At 41.7% G+C, this 24,000-nt stretch overlaps 1 protein-coding gene across 17 annotated transcripts in view; it reads left to right on the top strand.

Moving 5' to 3' along the window:
- The window catches only part of ptprsb (protein tyrosine phosphatase receptor type Sb), a 117,080-nt gene that overhangs the window by 53,627 nt on the left and 39,453 nt on the right, over positions 1-24,000 (top strand). For all 17 annotated transcript variants that reach the window (XR_012395544.1, XR_012395543.1, XR_012395535.1 and 14 more), the window contains 4 exons: positions 10,176-10,445; positions 17,323-17,904; positions 18,374-18,510; positions 22,198-22,342. Coding sequence is in view for 11 of the 17 variants with exons in the window: in XM_073932529.1 (XP_073788630.1) it covers positions 10,176-10,445; positions 17,323-17,904; positions 18,374-18,510; positions 22,198-22,342 (1,134 nt within the window). In the remaining 6 variants the exon portion in view is untranslated. The remainder of the gene's footprint in view (positions 1-10,175; positions 10,446-17,322; positions 17,905-18,373; positions 18,511-22,197; positions 22,343-24,000) is intronic.

The following is a 24,000-nucleotide window of genomic DNA, read 5'->3' as shown; positions in this document are numbered from 1 at the left end:
GCGTCTGCATGTCAGCGTGTGCATCAGTGTGTGCTCTGTGCTTCACCGCTGTGTGTGTTTGTGCTCGTGTTTCTGCATCTGTCTCCGTGTGTGTCTGTCTGTCTGTCTGTGTATATGTGCATGTGTCCGTGTGTGTGCTCCAGTGGCGGGCATGCTTTCTGCAGAGCATCATTCATTCATCTGGAAGCCTCACCTCATTCGCAGCGCTGGATTGGCTGACGGCTCATCAATATTCAGTATCAGCGAGCTGTCAGTCAAAGCTGGCCTGAGGAATGAAGAGCGCTGCGTTAGACTGATTCACACACACACACACACACACACTCACAAGTGAAGATTACTGTGAAGATGCACATCGAGGAGAGCATGAAGCACACTGAGGCGCAGCGGCTGGCCTCCTCTGCACATATCATCACAACAGTATCTGGACACAGACTTGATGATGTAAGCTGAGACTGCATACGTCAGAGATGCAGTGTCAGACGCAGTGCACGCAATGAGTGAGTGACATCACTGTGAGGGGCGGGGTTAGGTGAGCCCATTAATAAGCATTGCATGCAGCTCAGATTGCACTGCAGCAGGTCTGCAGCCAGATCTGTCTCCATTATCAGGCACATTTAGGAATAACACAGCAAAACGGAGATGTGCACAGATAGACTGAGTGTGCTGGACGACTGATCTGATGAGGGAGATGTGCATAATCTATGATGGAGTGAACACACTGGTCAGCATGTGTGTTGGTGGAATCACTGCGGTATTCTCTGATGTTTAATGCGGTATTAGAGTTCTGCACACTTCACATCTTCAGCTGGAGACGCAGCTGCTGAACATTGATTCACACAGCACGTCCACAACACAAACCTTTAAGATCAGCTCATAATTGTGTGTGTGTGTGTGTGTGTGTGTGTGTGTTGCATCAGGATCTGTTCAGTTCTCCATATACTGCCGCTGCATGTGAACAGACGCATTGTGAGTGCAGCAGTGCTCAGCTGAATACACGGCTCCGTCTGTTTACCCACTCATCAACATCAGAAACGCTCCTTTAGGTTAAATCACAGTATTCTTTAATGATCCTATCAGGGGTGGACTGGTTATAGGGAGCACCCGGGGCCTGATGGTCAATCTGACCTGCCACTGTGAATCTGACCCGACCACAACGACGACATTATATCAGAGACGTGTATGGAGTCAATCTAGGGCCATGTATACTTGCAAAATAAAAGAAAGTTTTGCAAACAAAAAATATAATATTGAGCAAAAGATTAAGTTTTGAGAAATAATAATGAAATTTGCAAACAAAGAAAGAACTGCAAATAGAAACCAAGCAGAGAAAAAAAGTCAAATATCTGCACATGTTCAGCCGTGGGTTTGTGAAGCTGTTTTCACTCTGCGGTTCACGTTTCTGCACGTTTTACTTTGTGACCCTGATTTGACCAGGGGCGGGGTCAAGGGAACTTGGGCGTTTACAGCAGGCCCGGACCTGCCTCCATTAAAGCGACGTCATTACCCAGAGACGCAGCCTCACCGAGGTGGTCTTACAGCCCAGTAGGTTTCCTTGACCCCCCCAGCGCCACAAAGTGAAACGTGCAGAAACGTGAAGGGCAAAGTGAAAACAGCTTCACAAACCCACAGCTGACTAAAAAGCAGATTAAAATGAGCATTGCAGTTGACTGGACAGGGTTTTTTTTAAAGGCAATGCTATAAAATATGTTCTGCAAATAGATGTTGTTTTTCAAAATGCAAATATTTCACTTTTCTTTTTTTTTTGCTCTGCTGGATTTCTATTTGCTGTTTTTTTTTTTTTTTCATTATTACTTCTCAAAACTTTATTTTCCCTTTGCAGTTCTTTATTTTTGTTTGCAAAATAATTTTAATTTCTCAAAGAGACATTTTTGTTTTGTGATTTTTGGAGATTTATTTTTGCCCAGTGCTATATTTTTTGTTTGCAGAACTTTCTTTTATTTTGCAAGTATGCATGGCCCTAGATTGACTCCATAGACTTGCTTTGTTTACCAAATAAGTTGATTTGCATTATAAACATTAAATAACAGTTAAAAAGCTATTCTTTTTATTTCATATATTACGTTTTGAGTTGTGATACTCATAAAATCATCCCGCATAAATTCACTGATTTGTTACAAAATTCTTCACAGAAATAGCCAAAAATGACCACAGATTCTGCCTGGCCCTGATCGATCCCCTATACCGTCCACCCGTTGTTTAAGTGGTCAATCTGCCTCCGTGAATCTGACCACAATCAACACGCATCAAGCCCCCCGAAGCTCTCCCATTAGGTAATAATAATATTAATTAAATTGTTTCACAGTGCTTCAGTCTCCTGTTATATTAATGTTTCAGAAAGTTTTCTATCAGCGCAAAATAAACATAAAATGAACGCAGCACAAAGCTAAATATGCGCTTGAGAATCAGTGCAGGAGTTTGGCGCCACCTACTGACTTACATCAACAACACGCGTAACAGCGACCCTGAGCGGAGATCCTGCTGCAGAGCAAACCTCACACATGCATGTTGCTGTCGTGTAAACACTCGGTGAATCGCTCAGATCAGAGTTCACCTTCAGCCAGTAAACAAACTAAACAGTGCATGTTCATGACTTCATTCTGCTCATTGATCCGTGCTGTAGTCGATCATTCTCTGTGTTGAGCTGATCATGCTGTTATTGCGGAAACACTCGTAATACTACTGCTCACACTCAGAGTCTGTGTCCTGTTTCTAAATATCTACAAACTCTTAAATCAAGCAGCATTATGTAGACAAGCACAACTTATTCTCAGAGATAATCAGTCAAAATGAGGAGAGTTTCTCCTGTAAACCGCCTGTTTTGGGTCTGAAGGCACACTAGTTCTCGTCGCTCATGGTCAGATTGCTCTGCTGTTTTAATGTAGAACTCTCTTCATTCTGTCTCACTATCAGCTGAACACAACACTGGATCTCCTGCGTGTCTAGAGAATGCTTCTTGATTTAAGGGTTTGTAGATATCTGGACTGAAACTCTCAGACAGTTAAACTCATCTCGCAGACTGTGGCTGTCTCTGAGAGCGGCCGGCCGCTCCTGTTTTTCCTGATTGGATGTGAATACTGATCCATACTCCTGATCAGCGGCGCTCTCTGTAATCAATGGCGCAGCAGGGTTTCTCTGTCGTCCGTCCGTCCGCTCGTGTGTGTGTGTGTGTGTGTGTGTGTGATGGTCTGTCTCGGTGGCTCCTGCATGTGCTGCATGAGGTCTGCTCTGCTGTACTGGAGTGTTTGCGCTGTTCATCAGGAGTGTGTCTGTCATCAGAGCGTGGCCTGCTTTCATTCTGTCAGCTCGCTGATGAAAGCAGAGTGACGAACGCTGCGTACGGAGAGGCAGGAGCGCAGGCGTGACGGGAGGAAGACGAGCGCTTCTGAACAACACACACACACACACACACACATGATCTGATGCAGGAGCAGTCACCGAACTCTCGTTACCGATCAGCTTTAATTAACACTCGAGCGACTGCAGATGATGTCGTGCACTGCTCACACTCTCACTCAGAGTCTGCTTCTGTCCTCATATCTGAACATTCTGACGTCAGGAAGCGTTTATAGACATCTGAAACGTGCTGTGTTGTTCTCAGAAATAACAGTCAACATTAAATGAGTTGTTCATTAGAACAAGCAGAGTAATCTGCCGATGAGGGAAGTGGAGCACTCGGATCTCAATGCAAAAGCAAGATTACTCTGCTTCCTCCAGTGCTTAGATCATTCTGCTGTTTTACAGAGCCGCTAGTATGCAGACACGACTTCAATAAGGGAGTGTGTGTGTCCACAGTCACCTAAACACCACGATCAGGATCACCGCCTGAAAGGGCGTTTACACTAATGTGTTTTAGTTTCATAAGCTTTGCTACGGTTACGCCATCCGTCCACACTACGCCGGAGTTTTCAAGAGTGTTTTGGAAACGCTGGAGAGGCCGTGTTCATTCTGAAGCGCTGCTGCTGCGTCTCAGTGTGGATGAGGGAAAACGGAGACATCTGAAAACAGAGGCGGCGCTGCTGAGATTCGCTAGCTGATTGGGGCTTTTGTGTCATTCCCTTATTCCTTCCCTTATTCGTCAAGCCTCAATCACATGACTATAACACACGGCTTTAACGCTAGCGGGAGACAGCACTGTAAACAACAGCATGGGCACAGAAATGGGAGCGTTGTGTGCACTATTGTCTGTTTTAGGCGTCATTGTGTAGTTATTCATCCGTTACGTTTAGTAAGAACTCGACCTCATCATCTGTCCACAACAACACCTCTCTTGCTTTCTTCGCCATCGCGTTCATTGTTCAACCGGCGTTTGTTGACTAACAATAACCAAATGCTGAGTGAGACACATGCTTCCTGTTTATACTAGAACACGCGTGCCCAGAGTGCACGAATGCTCACATGATGTTTTTGGTGGCATAGTGTGGATGGAGATAAGTTCAGAAACGCCAGGTGAAGCGCTAGTGTGGACGCGGATCGTTTTTGATCTAAAACACCGTTTTAAAACTAAAATGCACAAGAGTAAACGGGGCCTGAGAGAGCTGGAGAACATTGAGCTGTTATCAGCTCAAACACAAACACACACACACACACACACGTGCGAGAGACACATTTACAGCTTGTAGACACAGTCAGAACCGCTCTGCTTTAAGGAAAACTCTCTTCGTTTGACTCATTGTGTCTGAAATCAGCAGCAGTATGTCGTGCTGGTCTGGAAATGCATCGTGATTTAAGAATGTTCAGATATTTGGACTAGAGACAGACCAAACTCTGAGTCAGAAAGCCGTTGTGCAGTGTGTGTGTGTGAGTGTGTGTGTGTGTGTCGATGCGCTCCCCCTTTTAGCCGGAGGAATGATATTGTTTGAGTTAATTGATTGTAATGGCCGGTCTATCGCAGGCTAATCCCGCTCGGCGTCCGCTCTGTAGTGCAGATCAGATGTGCTGTCTCCAGCTGAGGGTATTGTCCACGTCTCGCTGTACGCTCCAGCTCTTAATCGCTGTAAAGTGATTTCAGCACAATAGACGCTGCTGCAGGTCATTCAATTAATATCTTCTAATATCCAGTGCCTGAACGGACTCCTAATGTCTGCATTGAGCTGTTGTGTGCACGGCGCATGTGTGTGTGTGTGTGTAATGTGCATGCGGATGGTTGCATTACTGCATGCACTAACCCGACCTGCGCGCTCCTGTAGATCCTCCAATATCACTGTGTCCAATTCTGGGTGTCCTTTGGTTAATGGCGTCTCTAAAGAAAGTGACTGTGACTGTCAGACGTGTGTGTGCTGCTGTCTGAGAGACGAGCTGATCTGAAGCGCAGCTGGATGTTTCCTCTTTGCTAAACCGTAGATTTCAGAGCTTGATCCAGTCTGTGGAGTCCTCGTAAGCCTCGGCGTCCCGGAAAGCTTTGCTCAGACTCACGCCTCTCCTTCAGGCGTCTCGAAAGCACAAGAAACAAGAACCTGGGCTTCAGATGCGTCTTAGCGAGGCTTAAGTGTCTCTGTCGGTGGATTATTCAACATTCGAGACATCGGCCGCCTGAAAGACGTTTGCAGGGTTCTGCTGAATATAGCTCTCAGCTCTCTGCGGTTATGAGCGCTCAGATCAGGTTATTAGTGTTCACTCAGAAGAGCTCAATCTGACTTCATTTACTCTACTCACACGTTGTTTTAATAACCCGTTAACCCTCATCGTCCACCAGAAGAGTCTCAGATTAACTCATTCACCATGCGTCAGTCTGGGGGATCATGTGTGCTCACGCTGTTAATCCATTATAATATAGTCCACACACAGAGCAGTCATCACACACTGACAACCGTCACATGATGAGTCTCCATCTCTGATTTAGTGAAGGTTATTTATACACTAATGTCGAGAGGATCACGTGCTTATGATTGATCACAGCCGGTCCTGCATTATCCAATTCACGATTCACCAATCAGACGAGTCTTAAGCCACTGTAAACACCCTCAGCTCCATATCACAGCCATCTTGGTTTTGAAGAGTCCCCCCTTCCTCCCCTACTCCTCCTCCTTTCCTAGATAGGCGGCACGGTGGCCCAGTGGTTAGCACTGTTGCCTTACAGCAAGAACGTCTACATGAGAAAGTTTACACGTTCTCCCTGTGCTCACGTGTGTTTCCCCTGGGTTCCCCGGTTTCCTCCCACCGTCCAAAAGCATGCAGCTGAAGTTAATTGACTAATCCACATCAGCACATAGACATGCTGCTAGTCAGTAGTTATCTGACTTAACTCCCCTCTCACCTTGCAAACGGAAGGGAGCCCCGGAGTCGAAGATCTTATGAGCTCAGGGCTCTCTCCCGGGACAGCATGCCGCATTCTCTGGCAGCAGGCTCTCTGCAACTCTCATATGGTCACTCACTGAAGCCAAGCAGGGGGCGCTCAACCTGCAGTCTGTGTGGGTCCTAATGCCGCAGTATTGTGAAGGGGACTCTATACTGCTCAGTGAGCGCCGTCTTTCAGTTGAGACGTTAAACCAAGGTCCCGACTCTCTGTGGTCATAAAAAAATCCCAGGATGTCCTTTGAAAAAGGGGTTTAACCCTGGTTTGCCTCTGTCCATCATGGCCTCCTAACCCTCCCCTTATCACAACTGGCCTCATCCCTCTGTCTCCTCTCCACCAATCAGCTGGTGTGTGTGTGTGGTCTGCTGCAATATGATGGATGCTGCACACTGGTGGTGGACGAGGAGATCCCCCAATGTGGAAAGCGCTCTGAGTGTCCAGAAAAACACTATATAAATGTAAAGAATTATTAGGGGCCAAGCACTGTAGGTGGGTAGGCTATTGCTTTCGTTAGCGTTCCTATTCTTCTTCTTCTTCTTCCGTTTCTTCCGCCGGATTTGAATGGCAGCCCATATAGGCGTATGCGGGAAAGTTGTATAATTTTGCACAATGATAGAGGACAGTATTATCATTAATCAGACCAAATAAGTCTCAAAATCAAACTCTCTAGCGCCACCACTTGTCCAAACGTTCACGTATGTTTATCATGATAACTTTTGAACCGAATGGGCGACAATCACAATTATTTTTTCCTCTGATTCGTTGGCTCATTCAAACGCACCCATGATGTCATGAATTTTTCAGCTCTATTTTAAATTTTTTGAAAAACCTATTTGATCGAACTCGTCCTAGGCCGTTTCTTTGATTTTCACCAAAATTGAGTCACATGATCTACAGACCATGCCAACCAAACGTTATGGAATTTAAGTTGATTAGACCAACCGTTTTCGTTTGACTTGTGATCAAATTTAACGAAGAACTTGTGAAAATGGACTTGAGGCGATATCTCCGTAACGCATTCACCGATTCACACCAAACTTGGTGTGTGTTATGACAACTAGGGTCTGAGGTTATATGCGGAGTTTCGGTGCACTGTCTGGAGATACAAAAAACTTGCATTTTTGTTTATAACGTCTTAACCTTTCATCCGAAACTCATAAAACTGTTCTCATTACATCCGGCAGAGCATGTCGAGTCGAGTCATGTCTGATTTCCACAGGTCAGCCATTTTTGGCGTCGCCCATTTAGATTTTTGGCCAAAAATGCTATATTTTACCAACACATTCACATATCATTACAAAACATGGCATGCATCTTCAACCCCATGCCCTGAAAGTGCTCAAAAACTACTGGAGCAGCGCCACCTTTTGGCCAATAGTGCTTGGCCCCTTAATTGCTGCTTGCAGCTATATTTATTATTATTATTATTATTATTATTATACCAAACATGCTTTATAATCAGTCATCAGCTGAGTGTGAACTCTTATATTAGGTGTTATCTGTTGCTTGTTCATTTGTGACTATGAGTAACACAGCATTACTTCGCTACAGCAATCCACATCTAAACACTTTAGACGATTTTTAGAGGCTAAATACACATTAAATAGCGGCAAACTGTGAACACTACTGTAGAATTGGATGTGTGTAATAATAATATTTATTATATAATATAATATATATTTATTATATAATATTATAATATTATAATAATATTTACTAATATTGTTAAAGTATGAATACATATGGGTCATATTGCTCAAAACATGCACAGGAGTAGGGAACGCCCTTATATGGGCTGGCAGTGGCTTCAGTTTCCTGTTTCAGCTTGCTCTGGTTCTTAGTTTCAGGCTGTCTCATCCTCTCTCTCCATCTCTCTCCATCTCTCTCTCTTTTCGCTGTATGTTTTCAGTCTGACCTGCTGATTTCTAAGAATTCAGAAAGCTGTATTTCTTAGCACATTCTCTCTCTCTACCTCTCTCCAACTCTCTCTCTCTCTCTCTCTCTCTCTTTCTCTCTCTCTCTCTCTCTCTCTCTGTGTCTCTCTCTCCCTCTCTCCATCTCTCTTTCCATCTCTCCTTCATCTCTGTGTCTGGATGCGGGGCTGTCAGCGCTCCACCTCAGCCGACTGGATTAGCATAACCTCCAGCGTTTCTCGCTGCTTCTTTCTTATTTCTTTATTTATTTCCTCTGTCAGATGTAGATCTACCAGCAGCTTCTCCCTGCGGAGCCTCAGCTTCTGCTGCAGAACCACATCATTTGTCCTAGAATATAGCGATGCGCCCACACACACACACACACACACACACAAACGCACACACAGGTTGGTTTTTGTGATTTATGAGGACTCTCAATAGGCAGGATACGGTTAAATCCTGACAGAAGAGCTGTGGAGAATTTTCAGTGTGAATAAACCTTGTTAAGGATAATAACAAGACATGTTCTTATAAGCCGCCTCAATATTGTAGTATGTAGGTCACACTCATGTCATTATGCAAATAATGTGTCCTCGCAAAGCACCAAAACCAGCACACACACACACACACACACACTCTCACACACACAGCAGAGGTAAACTGACCCGCAGCTCAGCTGACTATACAGCAGTTAGAGCACTGTAGACTATTAGCAGGGGCTGTTAGCACGCGCAGGGCTGTAGTGAGCACTAGTTAGTGTACTGAGCTGCAGAAGTGTGTCGGTTCATGTGTGTGTTCCCTATCTTCATCAGGCATGAAGAGACCCGTGCAGACACGCTCCATAAACACACACACACACACACACTCCTGCCCAACACGCTGATCAATACACTCGATATCTGCAGGTACTGATCAGCCGGCGTCAGGAGGAGTCAGTGCTGGACTCTCACTCACTGATGATGTGCTGTAGCTCTTACAGTGTGTGTGTGTGTGTGTGTGTGTGTGTGTGTGTGTGTGTGTGTGTGTGTGTGTTTCGCTTCTAGTCTAAATATCAGCAATCCTACAATCCAGAAGCGTTTATAGACGAGCAGATATACTGTTTATCTTTCAACATCCAGTCAAAACTAAAGGGAGATTTTCCTTAAAGAGCAGCTACTAGGCCCAAATGAGTGCTGGAGGGGCTTTAAACACAACAGCAGTGTGTGTGTGTGTGTGTGTGTGTGTGTGTGTGTGTGTGTGTGTGTGTGTGTGTGTGTGTGTGTGTGTGAGTATCTCCAGCAGCCTCTGATGATCAACATGACTGAACTGTGTTTGTTCTCTCTTTGTACGTGTCATCAGAGGGCAAAGCCCCGCCCACTAGTCTCCATCTCATTAGCATAAACAACAGCCCTGACTGGGAAGCAGCCGTCTGTCCGTTAGCCATTAGAGCAGTGGTTCCCAAACTAGTTTTCACCAGTTACCGCCTCAGAAAAGTAAAGTTCTCTCCAAGCACCTCTGTAATAACAGGCTTCTGTAGCTCCGCCCTCTTCTGGATCTCATTTGCATTTAAAGCCACAGTCGCCACAGTTAAGTGCGCTGATGTAGATTTCTGAATGAGTGTGTTTTCTAGTCTAGAAAAGACTGAAGGATTGTTAGATATCTGGACAGGACACAGGACACACCGCTGTAAGTAAGGAGCATGTTGTGCAGTGTGTGTAAGGCTAGTGTGTGTGACGGAGAGGGCTCGGGCCGGCGCACTAGAGGAGTTGTGCGTGTGCGTTTAGCTGCTCGAGTGTTGGTCAGGACACCGCTCTGACCTTTATCTGGGATTCAGAGGTGTCCTCATGGTCATCCTCTAGGCGGCGCTGTGTTTATCAGCTTGTCCTGTGAATGTGAAAGTGTGTGTATCCTGCAGTCTTCTGCCATTGTTACGCGTGTGTGTGTCTGTGTGTGCTCTCTGTGCTCCGCAGTTCGCCGTGTTCCTCCACGCTTCACCATCGTTCCCACCAGCCACGAGATCATGCCGGGCGGCAGCGTGAACATCACCTGTGTGGCCGTGGGCTCGCCGATGCCGTATGTCAAGTGGATGCTGAACAGCGAGGATCTGACGCCCGAGGACGAGATGCCAGTCGGAAGGAACGTTCTGGAGCTCAACGGCGTTCGGGAGTCGGCCAACTACACCTGCGTGGCCATGAGCAGCCTGGGCATCATCGACGCGGTGGCACAAGTCATCGTCAAGTGTAAGAGGACGAGCGTTTCATCTTCACCTGTCACAGCACGCATATAACACACCTATAGGCCACCAGCACCTTCAGTACTGACAGTTCTAGGTTCAGATCGGGACCCTCTGGGAGACTTGGCTCATGTTAGACTGAATAATGTTGGCTTTTTCCATTTTAAATACCGACAGAATCATCAGAATAGTCTAAAACTCGGCCTTCAGTGTGAATGAGCAGGCCTAATAAACAGTCATACTTGTGGTCTTCACGGTCAGAAATGACCACCAGAGGAAATGAAAATCAGCACATATGAACATTCAGAGAATACTTGATTAGCATGAATACAGATCTGCCATGATGCTGAGTAACAGTGCAGAGCAGTGAAGGGGTGACACTGAGAGTAAAACACTGAGGGCCCGATCATACAGCCGGCACAAGACACAACGCATGTTTGCTGTGATTTGTTGCTGTTTTTAGACCAGCGCCACCTTTATTTTCCTGTTTTCTGCCACATTTTCAATAGTATCTCCATCTGCGCTGCTCTGTGGACTGATGTGTGTGCTGCTCTATGGTGGAGGTGTGTTAAGGCGCATTGCTGGAGCGCCACTATTCTGAGCAGCTGAAATAGACTGTGCTATAGACCAGCTGAAAGTGCTCTAAAGTGCTCTTAGTTGTGTGCCTTAAACACTCACACACTGCTGAACAGACACATAATGATCAGCAACACACACACACACACACATCTCTACAGATGAACAATTAAAGATTAAAATGATCCAGAAATGAGGATTTTCTCCATCAATATAAACACACTGCCTCCAGGCCTTCTTCACCTCAGGGGGCTTCTTCAGGTTATTGATGAGCATCTGCATCTGTATAATGTGATGATTATGATCAGTGTTATTGATTATCTGCAGATTTATAATAAACACAAGTGTAGATGTGTCCAGCTGTGGGGTTTTGGAGGCGTCTGCATCAGCATATGTGGATAAGAACAGGACGTGTGTTTGGATATAACTCAGTTTTCTGAGCACACTTCATTATTATTACTCCTTTATTCCTTTAGAGCTGAATTTAGAAATAGTTTTGAAGCAAATCTTTGAGCTTAACAAAGGAGATTAAACATGTAGGCTAATGGATGTGTTCAGTGGATAGAGTTTCCACCGTTTCCTCACTCCATCAAAGTAAAGGAGTAAAGTAAAGAGTAAAGTAAAGAGTAAAGTAAAGAGTAAAGTAATGAGTAAAGTAAAGGAGTAAAGTAAAGAGTAAAGTAAAGAGTAAAGTAAAGGAGTAAAGTAAAGAGTAAAGTAAAGGAGTAAAGTTAAGAGTGAAGTTAAGAGTAAAGTAAAGAGGTAAAGTAGAGGAGTAAAGTAAAGGAGTAAAGTTAAGAGTAAAGTTAAGAGTAAAGTAAAGAGGTAAAGTAGAGGAGTAAAGGAGTAAAGTAAAGAGTAAAGTAAACAGTAAAGTAATGAGTAAAGTAAAGGAGTAAAGTAATGAATAAAGTAAAGAGTAAAGTAATGAGTAAAGTAAAGAGTAAAGAGTAAATTAAAGAGTAAAGTAAAGAGTAAAGTTAAGAGTAAAGTAAAGAGTAAATTAAAGAGTAAAGTAAAGAGTAAAGTTAAGAGTAAAGTAAAGAGTAAAGTTAAGAGTAAAGTAAAGAGTAAAGTAAAGGAGTAAAGTAAAGGTGTAAAGTAAAGAGTAAAGTAAAAGAGTAAAGTAAAGGAGTAAAGTAAAGGAGTAAAGAGTAAAGTAAAGAGTAAAGTTAAGAGTAAAGTAAAGGAGTAAAGTAAAAAGTAAAGGAGTAAAGTAAAGAGTAAAGTTAAGAGTAAAGTAAAGGAGTAAAGTAAAGAGTAAAGTAAAGGAGTAAAGTAAAGGAGTCAAGTAATGAGTAAAGTAAAGGAGTAAAGTAAAGGAGTAAAGTAAAGGAGTAAAGTAAAGGAGTAAAGTAAAGGAGTCAAGTAATGAGTAAAGGAGTAAAGTAAAGGAGTAAAGGAGTAAAGTAATGAGTAAAGTAAAGGAGTAAAGTTAAGAGTAAAGTAAAGGAGTAAAGTAAAGAGTAAAGTAAAGGAGTAAAGTTAAGAGTAAAATTAAGAGTAAAGTAAAGAGGTAAAGTAAAGAGTAAAGTAAAGAGTAAAGTAAAGAGTAAAGTAAAGAGTAAAGTAAAGGAGTCAAGTAATGAGTAAAGTAAAGGAGTAAAGTAAAGGAGTAAAGGAGTAAAGTAATGAGTAAAGTAAAGGACTAAAGTTAAGAGTAAAATTAAGAGTAAAGTAAAGGAGTAAAGTAAAAAGTAAAGTAAAGGAGTAAAGTTAAGAGTAAAATTAAGAGTAAAGTAAAGAGGTAAAGTAAAGAGGTAAAGTAAAGAGTAAAGTAAAGAGTAAAGTAAAGGAGTAAAGTAAAGGAGTAAAGTAATGAATAAAGTAAAGAGTAAAGTAAAGAGTAAAGAGTAAATTAAAGAGTAAAGTTAAGAGTAAAGTAAAGGAGTAAAGTAAAGGAGTAAAGTTAAGAGTAAAATTAAGAGTAAAGTAAAGAGGTAAAGTAGAGGAGTAAAGTAAAGAGTAAAGTAAAGGAGTAAAGTAAAGGAGTAAAGTTAAGAGTAAAATTAAGAGTAAAGTAAAGAGGTAAAGTAGAGGAGTAAAGTAAAGAGTAAAGTAAAGAGTAAAGTAAAGGAGTAAAGTAAAGGAGTAAAGTAATGAATAAAGTAAAGAGTAAAGTTAAGAGTAAAGTAAGGAGTAAAGTAAAGAGGTAAAGTAGAGGAGTAAAGTAAAGAGTAAAGTAAAGGAGTAAAGTAATGAATAAAGTAAAGAGTAAAGTAAAGAGTAAAGTTAAGAGTAAAGTAAAGAGTAAAGTAAAGGAGTAAAGTAATGAGGAAAGTAAAGGAGTAAAGTAAAGAGGAAAGTAAAGAGTAAAGTAAAGAGTAAAGTAAAGGAGTAAAGTAAAGAGTAAAGTAAAGAGTAAAGTAAAGAGTAAAGTAAAGGAGTAAAGTAAAGGAGTAAAGTAAAGGAGTAAAGTAAAGAGTAAAGTAAAGAGTAAAGTAAAGGAGTAAAGTAAAGAGTAAAGTAAAGGAGTAAAGTAAAGAGTAAAGTAAAGAGTAAAGTAAAGGAGTAAAGTAAAGGAGTAAAGTAAAGAGTAAAGTAAAGAGTAAAGTAAAGAGTAAAGTAAAGGAGTAAAGTAAAGAGTAAATTAAAGAGTTAAGTAAAGGAGTAAAGTAAAGGAGTAAAGTAAAGAGTAAAGTAAAGGAGTAAAGTAAAGGAGTAAAGTAAAGGAGTAGAGTAAAGAGTAAATTAAAGAGTTAAGTAAAGGAGTAAAGTAAAGGAGTAAAGTAAAGAGTAAAGTAAAGAGTAAAGTAAAGGAGTAAAGTAAAGAGTAAAGTAAAGGAGTAAAGTAAAGGAGTAAAGTAAAGAGTAAAGTAAAGAGTAAAGTAAAGAGTAAATTAAAGAGTAAATTAAAGAGTTAAGTAAAGGAGTAAAGTAAAGGAGTAAAGTAAAGGAGTAAAGTAAAGAGTAAAGTAAAGAGTAAAGTAAAGGAGTAAAGTAAAGAGTAAATTAAAGAGTTAAGTAAAGGAGTAAAGTAAAGGAGTAAAGTAAAGGAGTAAAGTAAAGAGTAAAGTAAAGGAGTAAAGTAAAGGAGTAAAGTAAAGGAGTAAAGTAAAGAGTAAATTAAAGAGTTAAGTAAAGGAGTAAAGTAAAGGAGTAAAGTAAAGAGTAAAGTAAAGAGTAAAGTAAAGGAGTAAAGTAAAGAGTAAAGTAAAGGAGTAAAGTAAAGGAGTAAAGTAAAGAGTAAAGTAAAGAGTAAAGTAAAGAGTAAATTAAAGAGTAAATTAAAGAGTTAAGTAAAGGAGTGAAGTAAAGGAGTAAAGTAAAGGAGTAAAGTAAAGAGTAAAGTAAAGGAGTAAAGTAAAGGAGTAAAGTAAAGGAGTAAAGTAAAGAGTAAATTAAAGAGTTAAGTAAAGGAGTAAAGTAAAGAGTAAAGTAAAGGAGTAAAGTAAAGGAGTAAAGTAATGAATAAAGTAAAGAGTAAAGTAAAGAGTAAAGAGTAAATTAAAGAGTAAAGTTAAGAGTAAAGTAAAGGAGTAAAGTAAAGGAGTAAAGTTAAGAGTAAAATTAAGAGTAAAGTAAAGAGGTAAAGTAGAGGAGTAAAGTAAAGAGTAAAGTAAAGGAGTAAAGTAAAGGAGTAAAGTTAAGAGTAAAATTAAGAGTAAAGTAAAGAGGTAAAGTAGAGGAGTAAAGTAAAGAGTAAAGTAAAGGAGTAAAGTAATGAATAAAGTAAAGAGTAAAGTAAAGAGTAAAGTTAAGAGTAAAGTTAAGAGTAAAGTTAAGAGTAAAGTAAAGAGTAAAGTAAAGAGGTAAAGTAGAGGAGTAAAGTAAAGAGTAAAGTAAAGGAGTAAAGTAATGAATAAAGTAAAGAGTAAAGTAAAGAGTAAAGTTAAGAGTAAAGTTAAGAGTAAAGTTAAGAGTAAAGTAAAGAGTAAAGTAAAGGAGTAAAGTAATGAGGAAAGTAAAGGAGTAAAGTAAAGAGTAAAGTAAAGAGGAAAGTAAAGAGTAAAGTAAAGGAGTAAAGTAAAGAGTAAAGTAAAGAGTAAAGTAAAGGAGTAAAGTAAAGGAGTAAAGTAAAGAGTAAAGTAAAGAGTAAAGTAAAGGAGTAAAGTAAAGAGTAAAGTAAAGAGTAAAGTAAAGGAGTAAAGTAAAGAGTAAAGTAAAGAGTAAAGTAAAGGAGTAAAGTAAAGAGTAAAGTAAAGAGTAAAGTAAAGAGTAAAGTAAAGAGTAAATTAAAGAGTAAAGTAAAGGAGTAAAGTAAAGGAGTAAAGTAAAGAGTAAAGTAAAGAGTAAAGTAAAGAGTAAAGTAAAGAGTAAAGTAAAGGAGTAAAGTAAAGAGTAAATTAAAGAGTTAAGTAAAGGAGTAAAGTAAAGGAGTAAAGTAAAGAGTAAAGTAAAGGAGTAAAGTAAAGGAGTAAAGCAAAGGAGTAGAGTAAAGAGTAAATTAAAGAGTTAAGTAAAGGAGTAAAGTAAAGGAGTAAAGTAAAGGAGTAAAGTAAAGAGTAAAGTAAAGAGTAAAGTAAAGGAGTAAAGTAAAGAGTAAAGTAAAGGAGTAAAGTAAAGGAGTAAAGTAAAGAGTAATGTAAAGAGTAAAGTAAAGAGTAAATTAAAGAGTAAATTAAAGAGTTAAGTAAAGGAGTAAAGTAAAGGAGTAAAGTAAAGAGTAAAGTAAAGAGTAAAGTAAAGAGTAAAGTAAAGAGTAAAGTAAAGGAGTAAAGTAAAGAGTAAATTAAAGAGTTAAGTAAAAGGAGTAAAAGTAAAGGAGTAAAGTAAAGGAGTAAAGTAAAGAGTAAAGTAAAGGAGTAAAGTAAAGAGTAAATTAAAGAGTTAAGTAAAGGAGTAAAGTAAAGGAGTAAAGTAAAGGAGTAAAGTAAAGAGTAAAGTAAAGAGTAAAGTAAAGGAGTAAAGTAAAGGAGTAAAGTAAAGGAGTAAAGTAAAGAGTAAAGTAAAGAGTAAAGTAAAGAGTAAATTAAAGAGTAAATTAAAGAGTTAAGTAAAGGAGTAAAGTAAAGGAGTAAAGTAAAGAGTAAAGTAAAGGAGTAAAGTAAAGGAGTAAAGTAAAGAGTAAATTAAAGAATTAAGTAAAGGAGTAAAGTAAAGGAGTAAAGTAAAGGAGTAAAGTAAAGAGTAAAGTAAAGAGTAAAGTAAAGAGTAAAGTAAAGGAGTAAAGTAAAGAGTAAAGTAAAGGAGTAAAGTAAAGAGTAAAGTAAAGAGTAAATTAAAGAGTAAATTAAAGAGTAAATTAAAGAGTAAAGTAAAGGAGTAAAGTAAAGGAGTAAAGTAAAGAGTAAAGTAAAGAGTAAAGTAAAGGAGTAAAGTAAAGAGTAAAGTAAAGGAGTAAAGTAAAGAGTAAAGTAAAGGAGTAAAGTAAAGAGTAAAGTAAAGGAGTAAAGTAAAGAGTAAAGTAAAGGAGTAAAGTAAAGAGTAAAGTAAAGGAGTAAAGTAAAGAGTAAAGTAAAGGAGTAAAGTAAAGAGTAAAGTAAAGGAGTAAAGTAAAGAGTAAAGTAAAGGAGTAAAGTAAAGAGTAAAGTATGATCTGTACCATGCGAAACTAAAATGTACGTTTGGTTTTTAAAACCTGCTGGTGCCTTCATCAAAAACATTTAGCTTCATCCAAAATTAAACATCAAATACATTTATTAAACAATGTTTTTAAAAATAGTGTATTTTAGTGTAAATGCTCCTTTTCCATTTACAATAAAGAATAAAAAACACTCCAACATCAATCAAAAATCTATTTTTAACACTTTTCACAAAAATCTCACAGAAACACGTTCTCCCGTCTACAATATAACAGCTTTTATCACACAATACCTCTGTAATCATCGAAGAGTTAATTAACTTTATTTTAAAATTTAAACAGAATTATGCAAAAGTATTGAAACAGCATATACATTTCTGACCTTAGTTTGATCAGTTTTACAGTAGTAACATGTCAGCATGAGCACTTTGCATATGCAGGACTGTTGTCGGCTCACGTGTGTAGTGGAAAGCAAACGCCACAAGGGGCAGATATCAATAATGAAGCTGTATTTATCAGAAAATGCTCACCAAATCTTTATTAAAATGCCTTACATGTTTAGTTTACAATACCTACAGTTTAGTTTTACCGGTTGTTTTATGTTATAGAACATAATAATGAATGTTGATGAGTTTCTTTAAACGTGTGCTTAAAAGATGATTCATGTTTTAATATGAAAATTACCCATGAATCACTTTGCCTTTCCAGTCATGTTTAGTCTGTGTTTATACCTGAAAGCAGACTCGATCTCTAAGTAGTGAAGCAGTGTGTTTCACTAACTGATAATGTCTCTCTCTCTCTCTCTCTCTCTCTCTCTCTCTCTCTCTCTCGTGTGTATCTCCAGCTTTACCCAGATCTCCGGGGACCCCCATCGTCACAGAAACGACCCCCACCAGCATCACCATCACCTGGGACTCAGGGAACCCGGACCCGGTGTCCTACTACATCATCCAGTACCGCGCCAAATCCCCGGACAGCAAGTTCGAGACGGTGGAGTCCATCACCACCACGCGCTACAGCATCGGCGGGCTGTACCCCAACACCGAGTACGAGATGCGGGTGTCTGCGGTGAACAGCATCGGGCAGGGGCCGCCCAGCAGCCGGACGGAGGCCCGCACCGGAGAACAGGCGCCCGCCAGCCCCCCGCGCAACATCCAGGCCCGCATCATCTCCTCCAGCGCGGTGATGGTGCGCTGGGACGAGCCCGAGGAGCCCAACGGCCTGATCAAAGGCTACCGCGTCTACTACACCCTGGAGCCCTCGCTGCCCGTCAGCGCCTGGCAGATCCAGCACGTGCAGGACAGCACCATCACCACCGTGCAGAGCCTGCTGCCCTCAGAGACATACACCTTTCGGGTGCTGGCCTTCACTGCGGTGGGCGACGGACCCTTCTCTGACCCCGTACATGTCAAAGTCAGACCCGGAGGTGAGTGTGTGCCGTTAACCCTCGTGTGCTGTTGGGTCATTTCCATCACTCTGGGCTGCATGTGGCCTGGTCTCGCTCTGTGTTTCTGAGTTCTGCTTCATCAGTCTGATTCTCTCTCAGAGTTTGGGGAAATGCTGTGAAATGTTCATGAACTCAGGCTGACCCCTCACCTGCTGTTGTAGACCTCCATCATGAGCTCATGTACTGATTGTAAAGCCGTGACAGCAGATCATCCTGCATTCTGGATTGGTGCTGGTGTCCCTGTTGGAGCAGTGTGTGACCGTGATGTTTGCAGGGTGTTGGGGTTAAGGGTGTGTGTGTGTGTGTGTGTGTATGTTTGGGATGTGCATGAGTGCATGTGTTGTGTTTGTTTGGAGGGTGTGTGTGTTTGTGAAATAGATGTATCTTTGGAGGGTGTGTGTGTGTGTGTGTATGTGATGAAGTGTGTGTTCTCTCTGTGTGTGCGCAGTTCCGGGTCAGCCAGGGAAGTTCCAGGCAGGCAGAGTGACGGACACCAGCGTGGAGCTGAGCTGGGAACCGGCCTTCTCCAAAGAGCCCATCAAAGCCTACCAGCTGATCTATAAAGCTCCGGAGATCAGCTTTGAGGTCAGAATCACTCACAGTCACACACTCATCATCATCATCATCATCATCATCATCATCATCATTTCTCTTAATAATCCTGATCATACTAACACTCATCATCAGTGCTGTGGTAATGTACACCACAGAAACGCTTCATTACCCATACCTGCCAACCCTCCCGTTTCTCCCGGGATTCTCCCGTATTTTACAGTTGTATCCCGCTATGATCCTGTAAATCTATTTCCACGTATTTCTCCTGTGTTTTCAGTCTTTCTCTAAAGGGTGGCAAATAAACATTAAATAGTCGAGCCTCCCTATACGCAACCCATACCGCCGAGCCACCAGGGGCCGCCGCTGGCTCTTGAATGCGAGTCGGTTCTGTGCTTTGGCTTTGTTTAGGCAGGAAAACATGTCGAAATAAACATAAAAACGGCCTGATTCCCTTCCTTTTCTCCCCGTCATATGCAATCCTCAAAACTGTCATATAACGTTAGAGCTGCGGGACTGTCAGCTCACAGGCTCCAAAGTGATAACACACGCTGTTTCCCAAACGGATTCAGTACTCGGGATTTGAAGCGGAGCAAAAGTCTGGCTTTCGGGAGTGTGTTTAAGCAGACATACACATGATTAATGATATTAATATCTAAAGATGTTGATCTTGGTGAGTTTTTTTTTCAAACACAACTAATTTTGTCATAAGCAGTTAGGAGAGCAGTCGAATGTCGTCATTTCACTGTGAGAACACACTGTGAGTCTGCATTTTAAAGTGACGCCTGTTATTTAGTTTAATCAAATGAAAAAGGTCTAAATAAATCATTCACTCGTTGCTTTTTAGTCAGAATGTGTACGTTACACAGTGAAGAAACGGCTCATGACATTAGATTCTGTTTCTTTATAATAGATATTCATTTTAATGAGCAGAACTGTTTAATTTATTTGCTGCTAAATTATTATTTTTTCTATTCAGCTTTATTTGTGTTGCGCTTTTACAAGGTCCATTGTGTCAAAGCAGCTTCACATAAATGCTCATAGTAACTGGATCAGGGTAGTTCAAATAAATAGCTAAAGTATGCTATTAATAATAATAATAATAATAATAATACTCATCACTGACCATTTACCTGTGTATTTACAATGAAACAGCTCCAAATGAGCAGATTTAGTCATCTGGGGCTTTTTTAAAGAGCTGGTCGGGGGAATCCCTTATTATGGTGGGCATATCCCTTATTTACACATCCCAGTGTTGACAGGTATGTCATATCCTAGAGTCTGTGTCTCATTCTGCACAAAGCTGACTCAGAGTTTCTGTCTGTTTCTAGCACAAATATCTGAACATTCCTGAATGAAGAAGCATTTTGTAGATGAGCATTACCTATAGTCTGATGTTGAGAATTAATGAGTCAAAATGAAGAGAGTTTCTCCTTAACAGCAGTAGAATAATCTGCCAATGGGGGAAGCAGAATAATCTGATGTCAGAGCGAACACTGGGCTATGCTGCTGACTCCATCAGGCTGATCATTGCGCTTGTTTTAATGAGAAACTCTCTTCTTTCAGAACAGAAGACGGTGTTTTTTGCTCGTCTAGAACATGCTTCTTGATTGAAGAAGGTTTGCACCAGAAGCTCTGTATAATAAAGCGTTTCTGCAGTATGGTCCATGCTGGCAGAGCACACTGCAGACATGCTGTATTATTAAAATCAAGAAGCATCTTCTGGAAGAGAATCTGCCAGTGGGGTGTGTGGAATAATCCTGTTTTACTGTAAAAGCAGATCACTTGTCCAGCTCCATCGGGAGATTACTGACTCTGTTTTAGGGGAAACTCACTTAAAGACGAGTCCTAATAAATCAGGCATCCGCTGAGGGAGAATGAGTGAGTGATGAATGCTGGCATTAGGCAGGGGACCATAACTGTTTTCGAGGTAAACAGTGGTTTGGACAAGTCAAGCTTTTAAAACGTCAACATTTTCTGTAATGCCGTTCCTGTCGTATGTGTACCATCTTTATTTACATTTATTTGTCAGTTTTTTAGGACAGCAGTGTCAGGGTTCTGCCACTCTGGTCTTGTAAATTCTCGTTTTGGTGGCAGAGCCCGGACACTAGCTCTGTCTGCTCCGGTTTCTGTCTCTGTGTGCGCGCGCGCCGTCGTGGGTGTGCGCGCTCCCGCTTGATGCGGCCGCGCAGGCTCTGCGTGCCTCGGACGCGCGTGCGCTCTTGTACTCGTGTTTGTGTTCGTCTGTCTGCAGCGTGGTGTTTCATTCCCAGCGTCTCAGTCTAGTTGGGTTTGGTCGGCGCTGGGATGAAGCATGCACGCTGCGTGTGTGAGCGCACGGTGAGTGTTTTCATTCATCGTGTGCTCATGTCTTGCATCTGTTGTCAAAGCACGTGGCTCTGTGTTTACATTGTGGTCTTGTGCTTTTGTCGTGTGCGTCAGTGTTGTGCTTGTCTTGTCATGAACATGCGGTCAGTGAGTTCTCTCATTGGCTGCATGTTCTTGTCCTGTTTTATGTGAGCGCATGGCTTGTCTTGTCTTTGTCATGTGCTCTCCGTATATTGTCTAGTCCCACCCCACTTGTTAACCCATTATTAGTTAGTTATGTTCATCTGTTGTGTTAATTTTCTCCTGCTTATAATCTCCTCATGTCTTCTGTTCTGTGCCAGTCTTGTCCTGTTCTCCAGTTTGCCAGCCTGGCCAGTCTAGTTTGTTTGTTTGTTTGTTTGTTTGTTTTATTAGTGTTTTCCCACTCGGGGTTGTTTATTTTTGCCTTTTATTTTATTTTATTATAAATAAATACTACTTCACTCTCCGCTCGGGTCCTCGTGCCTTTTTCACCTCACCTACCGTGACAAGCAGTGTCTCCAGCAGAGGAGATGTGCAAAGATGCTGTTTTAAATTGTAAAGAAATCTCTGTTTTTAATCTAATGACGACAGCAGAAGGCAATGACCCATCTGAGTTATTCAGCCTGACATGTTTCCTGCTCCAGAATATTAGAAATCTTTCAAAAAATAGAATATTTTGATTTCAAAGCGGGAAAAGTTTGTGTTTTACCCAGACATTTAACAAGAGTATTGTGTAGAGCAGTGAGCACCATACCCAGATATTATTATCCAAGATGATCACACCGTCAGAATCTGACACCGACCCATACCTAGCCAGAATAATACACTGCAAACGTGCTCTGCTTGCGTAGAATAATACAGGAGTAAAGTTATACTGAAGCAAAACAAGATTATTCAGCTTCATTCTGAAAACACCACAGAATCTATACCGGTCTACAACGCCTGAACTAAAAACAAGACACAAACAAACATATTTATCTGTGTGTGTGTGTGTGTGTGTGTGTGTGTCTGTGTGTGTCTGTGTGTGTGTGTGTGTGTGTGTGTGTGTGTGTGTGTGTGTGTGTCTGTGTCTGTGTCTGTGTGTCTGTGTGTGTGTGTGTGTGTGTGTGTGTGTGTGTGTGTGTGTCTGTGTCTGTGTCTGTGTCTGTGTGTCTGTGTGTGTGTGTGTGTGTGTGTGTGTGTGTGTGTGTGTGTGTGTGTGTGTGTGTGTCTGTGTGTGTGTGTGTGTATGTGTGTGTGTGTGTGTGTGTGTGTGTGTGTGTGTGTGTGTGTGTGTGCGTGTGTGTGTGTGTGTTTGTGTGTGTTTGTGTGTGTGTGTGTGTGTGTGTGTGTGTGTGTGTGTGTGTGTCTGTGTGTGTTGTTGACCCACAGGAGAAGAAGAGTCTGGAGCCTCGGCTGTCGTATGTGGTGGAGAATCTGCAGGCGAACACTGAGTACAGCTTCTCTCTGGCCGCCGTCTCCAGTAAAGGCATCGGAGCGTTCAGCAACGAGATCCGACGGCGCACCGCGCAAGCCAGTACGTCTGAGTGTGTGTATGTGTGTGTGTGTGTGTGAGATGCTGCTGTAAGCGCATGCTTTAACACTGAGAGTGTCCAGGCTGAATATCTGAACTCTTGAATAAAGCAGCGTTGTCTAGACGAGATTATAATCTCCTGCAGTGCTGTTTTCAGGAATAATGAGTCAGAATGACACTGATAATCCTTAACACACGCTGAATGATCTGCCAATGGGTTAGCAGACTGACATCATTTAAAAGTGAACAGGTGATTATTCTGCTTGCTTTAAGGTAAACTCCTGTGTTTACTGCATTGTACTGGTTTGTGGTGTTGGACTGCTCTAGAAGCTGCTCTCTGATTCAGGATGTTCAGATGTTTGCCTGGAAATGAGGCGAGTCAGAAAAGTGTTTCTGCAGGTAATCACATGACTGGGGTGGTGTCGGACGCCGCCTCCTGATTGGCTGTTTAATCTTCATTTATCAGACAGGAAATGGAGGCCGGACGCTGTCAGTGCACACTAACTAGGGGGAATTCAATACGTCACGTGCGGCTGAATCAAAGCCAATTATGCAGCAGTGCTCAGAGTAAATGAGTGCGCATACATTTGACAACTAATGTGTGTGTGTGCGGTTCTCAGTGAATATAGACTATATATGCTCACCGGCCACATTATTAGGTACACCTTACTAGTACCGGGTCGGACCCCTTTCACCTTCAGATCTCCCTTAGTCCTTGGTGTCTTAGATTCAGCAAGCTGCTGGAAATATTCCTCAGAGATTTTGCTCCATGATAGCATCACACAGTTGCTGCAGATTTGTCGGCTGCACATCCATGATGCCAATCTCCCGTTCCACCACATCCCAAAGCTGCTCTATTGGATTGAGCTCTGGTGACTGTGGAGGCCATTTGAGTACTGTGAACTCATCGTCATGTTCAAGAAACCAGTCTGAGATGATTGAGCTTTATGACATGCTGCGTTATCCTGCTGGAAGTAGCCATCAGAAGATGGAGACACTGTGCTCATAAAGGGATGGACATGGTCAGCAGCAATACTCAGGTAGGCTGTGGCGTTGATGCTCAATTGGTACTAATGGACCCAAAGAAAATCTCCCCCACACCATTACACCACCACCACCAGCCTGAACCGCTGATACAAGGCAGGATGATCCATGCTTTCATGTTGTCTGAGTCGAGCATCCGAATGTGTCAGCAGAAATGGAGACTCATCAGAGCAGCAACGTTTCTCCAATCTTCTATTGTCCAGTTTTGGTGAGTCTGTGTGAATTGTAGCCTCAGTTTCCTGTTCTTAGCTGACAGGAGCGGCACCCGGTGTGCTCTTCTGCTGCTGTAGCCCATCCGCCTCAAGGTTGGCCGTGATGTGTGTTCAGAGATGCTCTTCTGCAGAGCTCGGTTGTAACGAGTGCTTATTTGAGTTACTGTTGCCTTTCTATCAGCTGGAACCAGTCTGGCCATTCTCCTCTGACCATCAACAAGGCATTTGCGCCCACAGAACTGCCGCTCACTGGATATTTCCTCTGTGTCGGAGCATTCTCTGTAAAGCCTAGAGATGGTTGTGCGTGAAAATCCCAGTAGATCAGCAGTTTCTGAAATACTCAGAGCAGCCCGTCTGGCAGCAACAACCATGCCACATTCAAAGTCTCTTAAATCCCCTTTCTTC

Source organism: Danio rerio, chromosome 2 (assembly GCF_049306965.1).
Source record: "Danio rerio strain Tuebingen ecotype United States chromosome 2, GRCz12tu, whole genome shotgun sequence".
NCBI classification, from domain to species: domain Eukaryota; kingdom Metazoa; phylum Chordata; class Actinopteri; order Cypriniformes; family Danionidae; genus Danio; species Danio rerio.
Note: the sequence above shows the minus strand (reverse complement) of the source record. Positions and strands in the feature narration are given on the sequence as shown.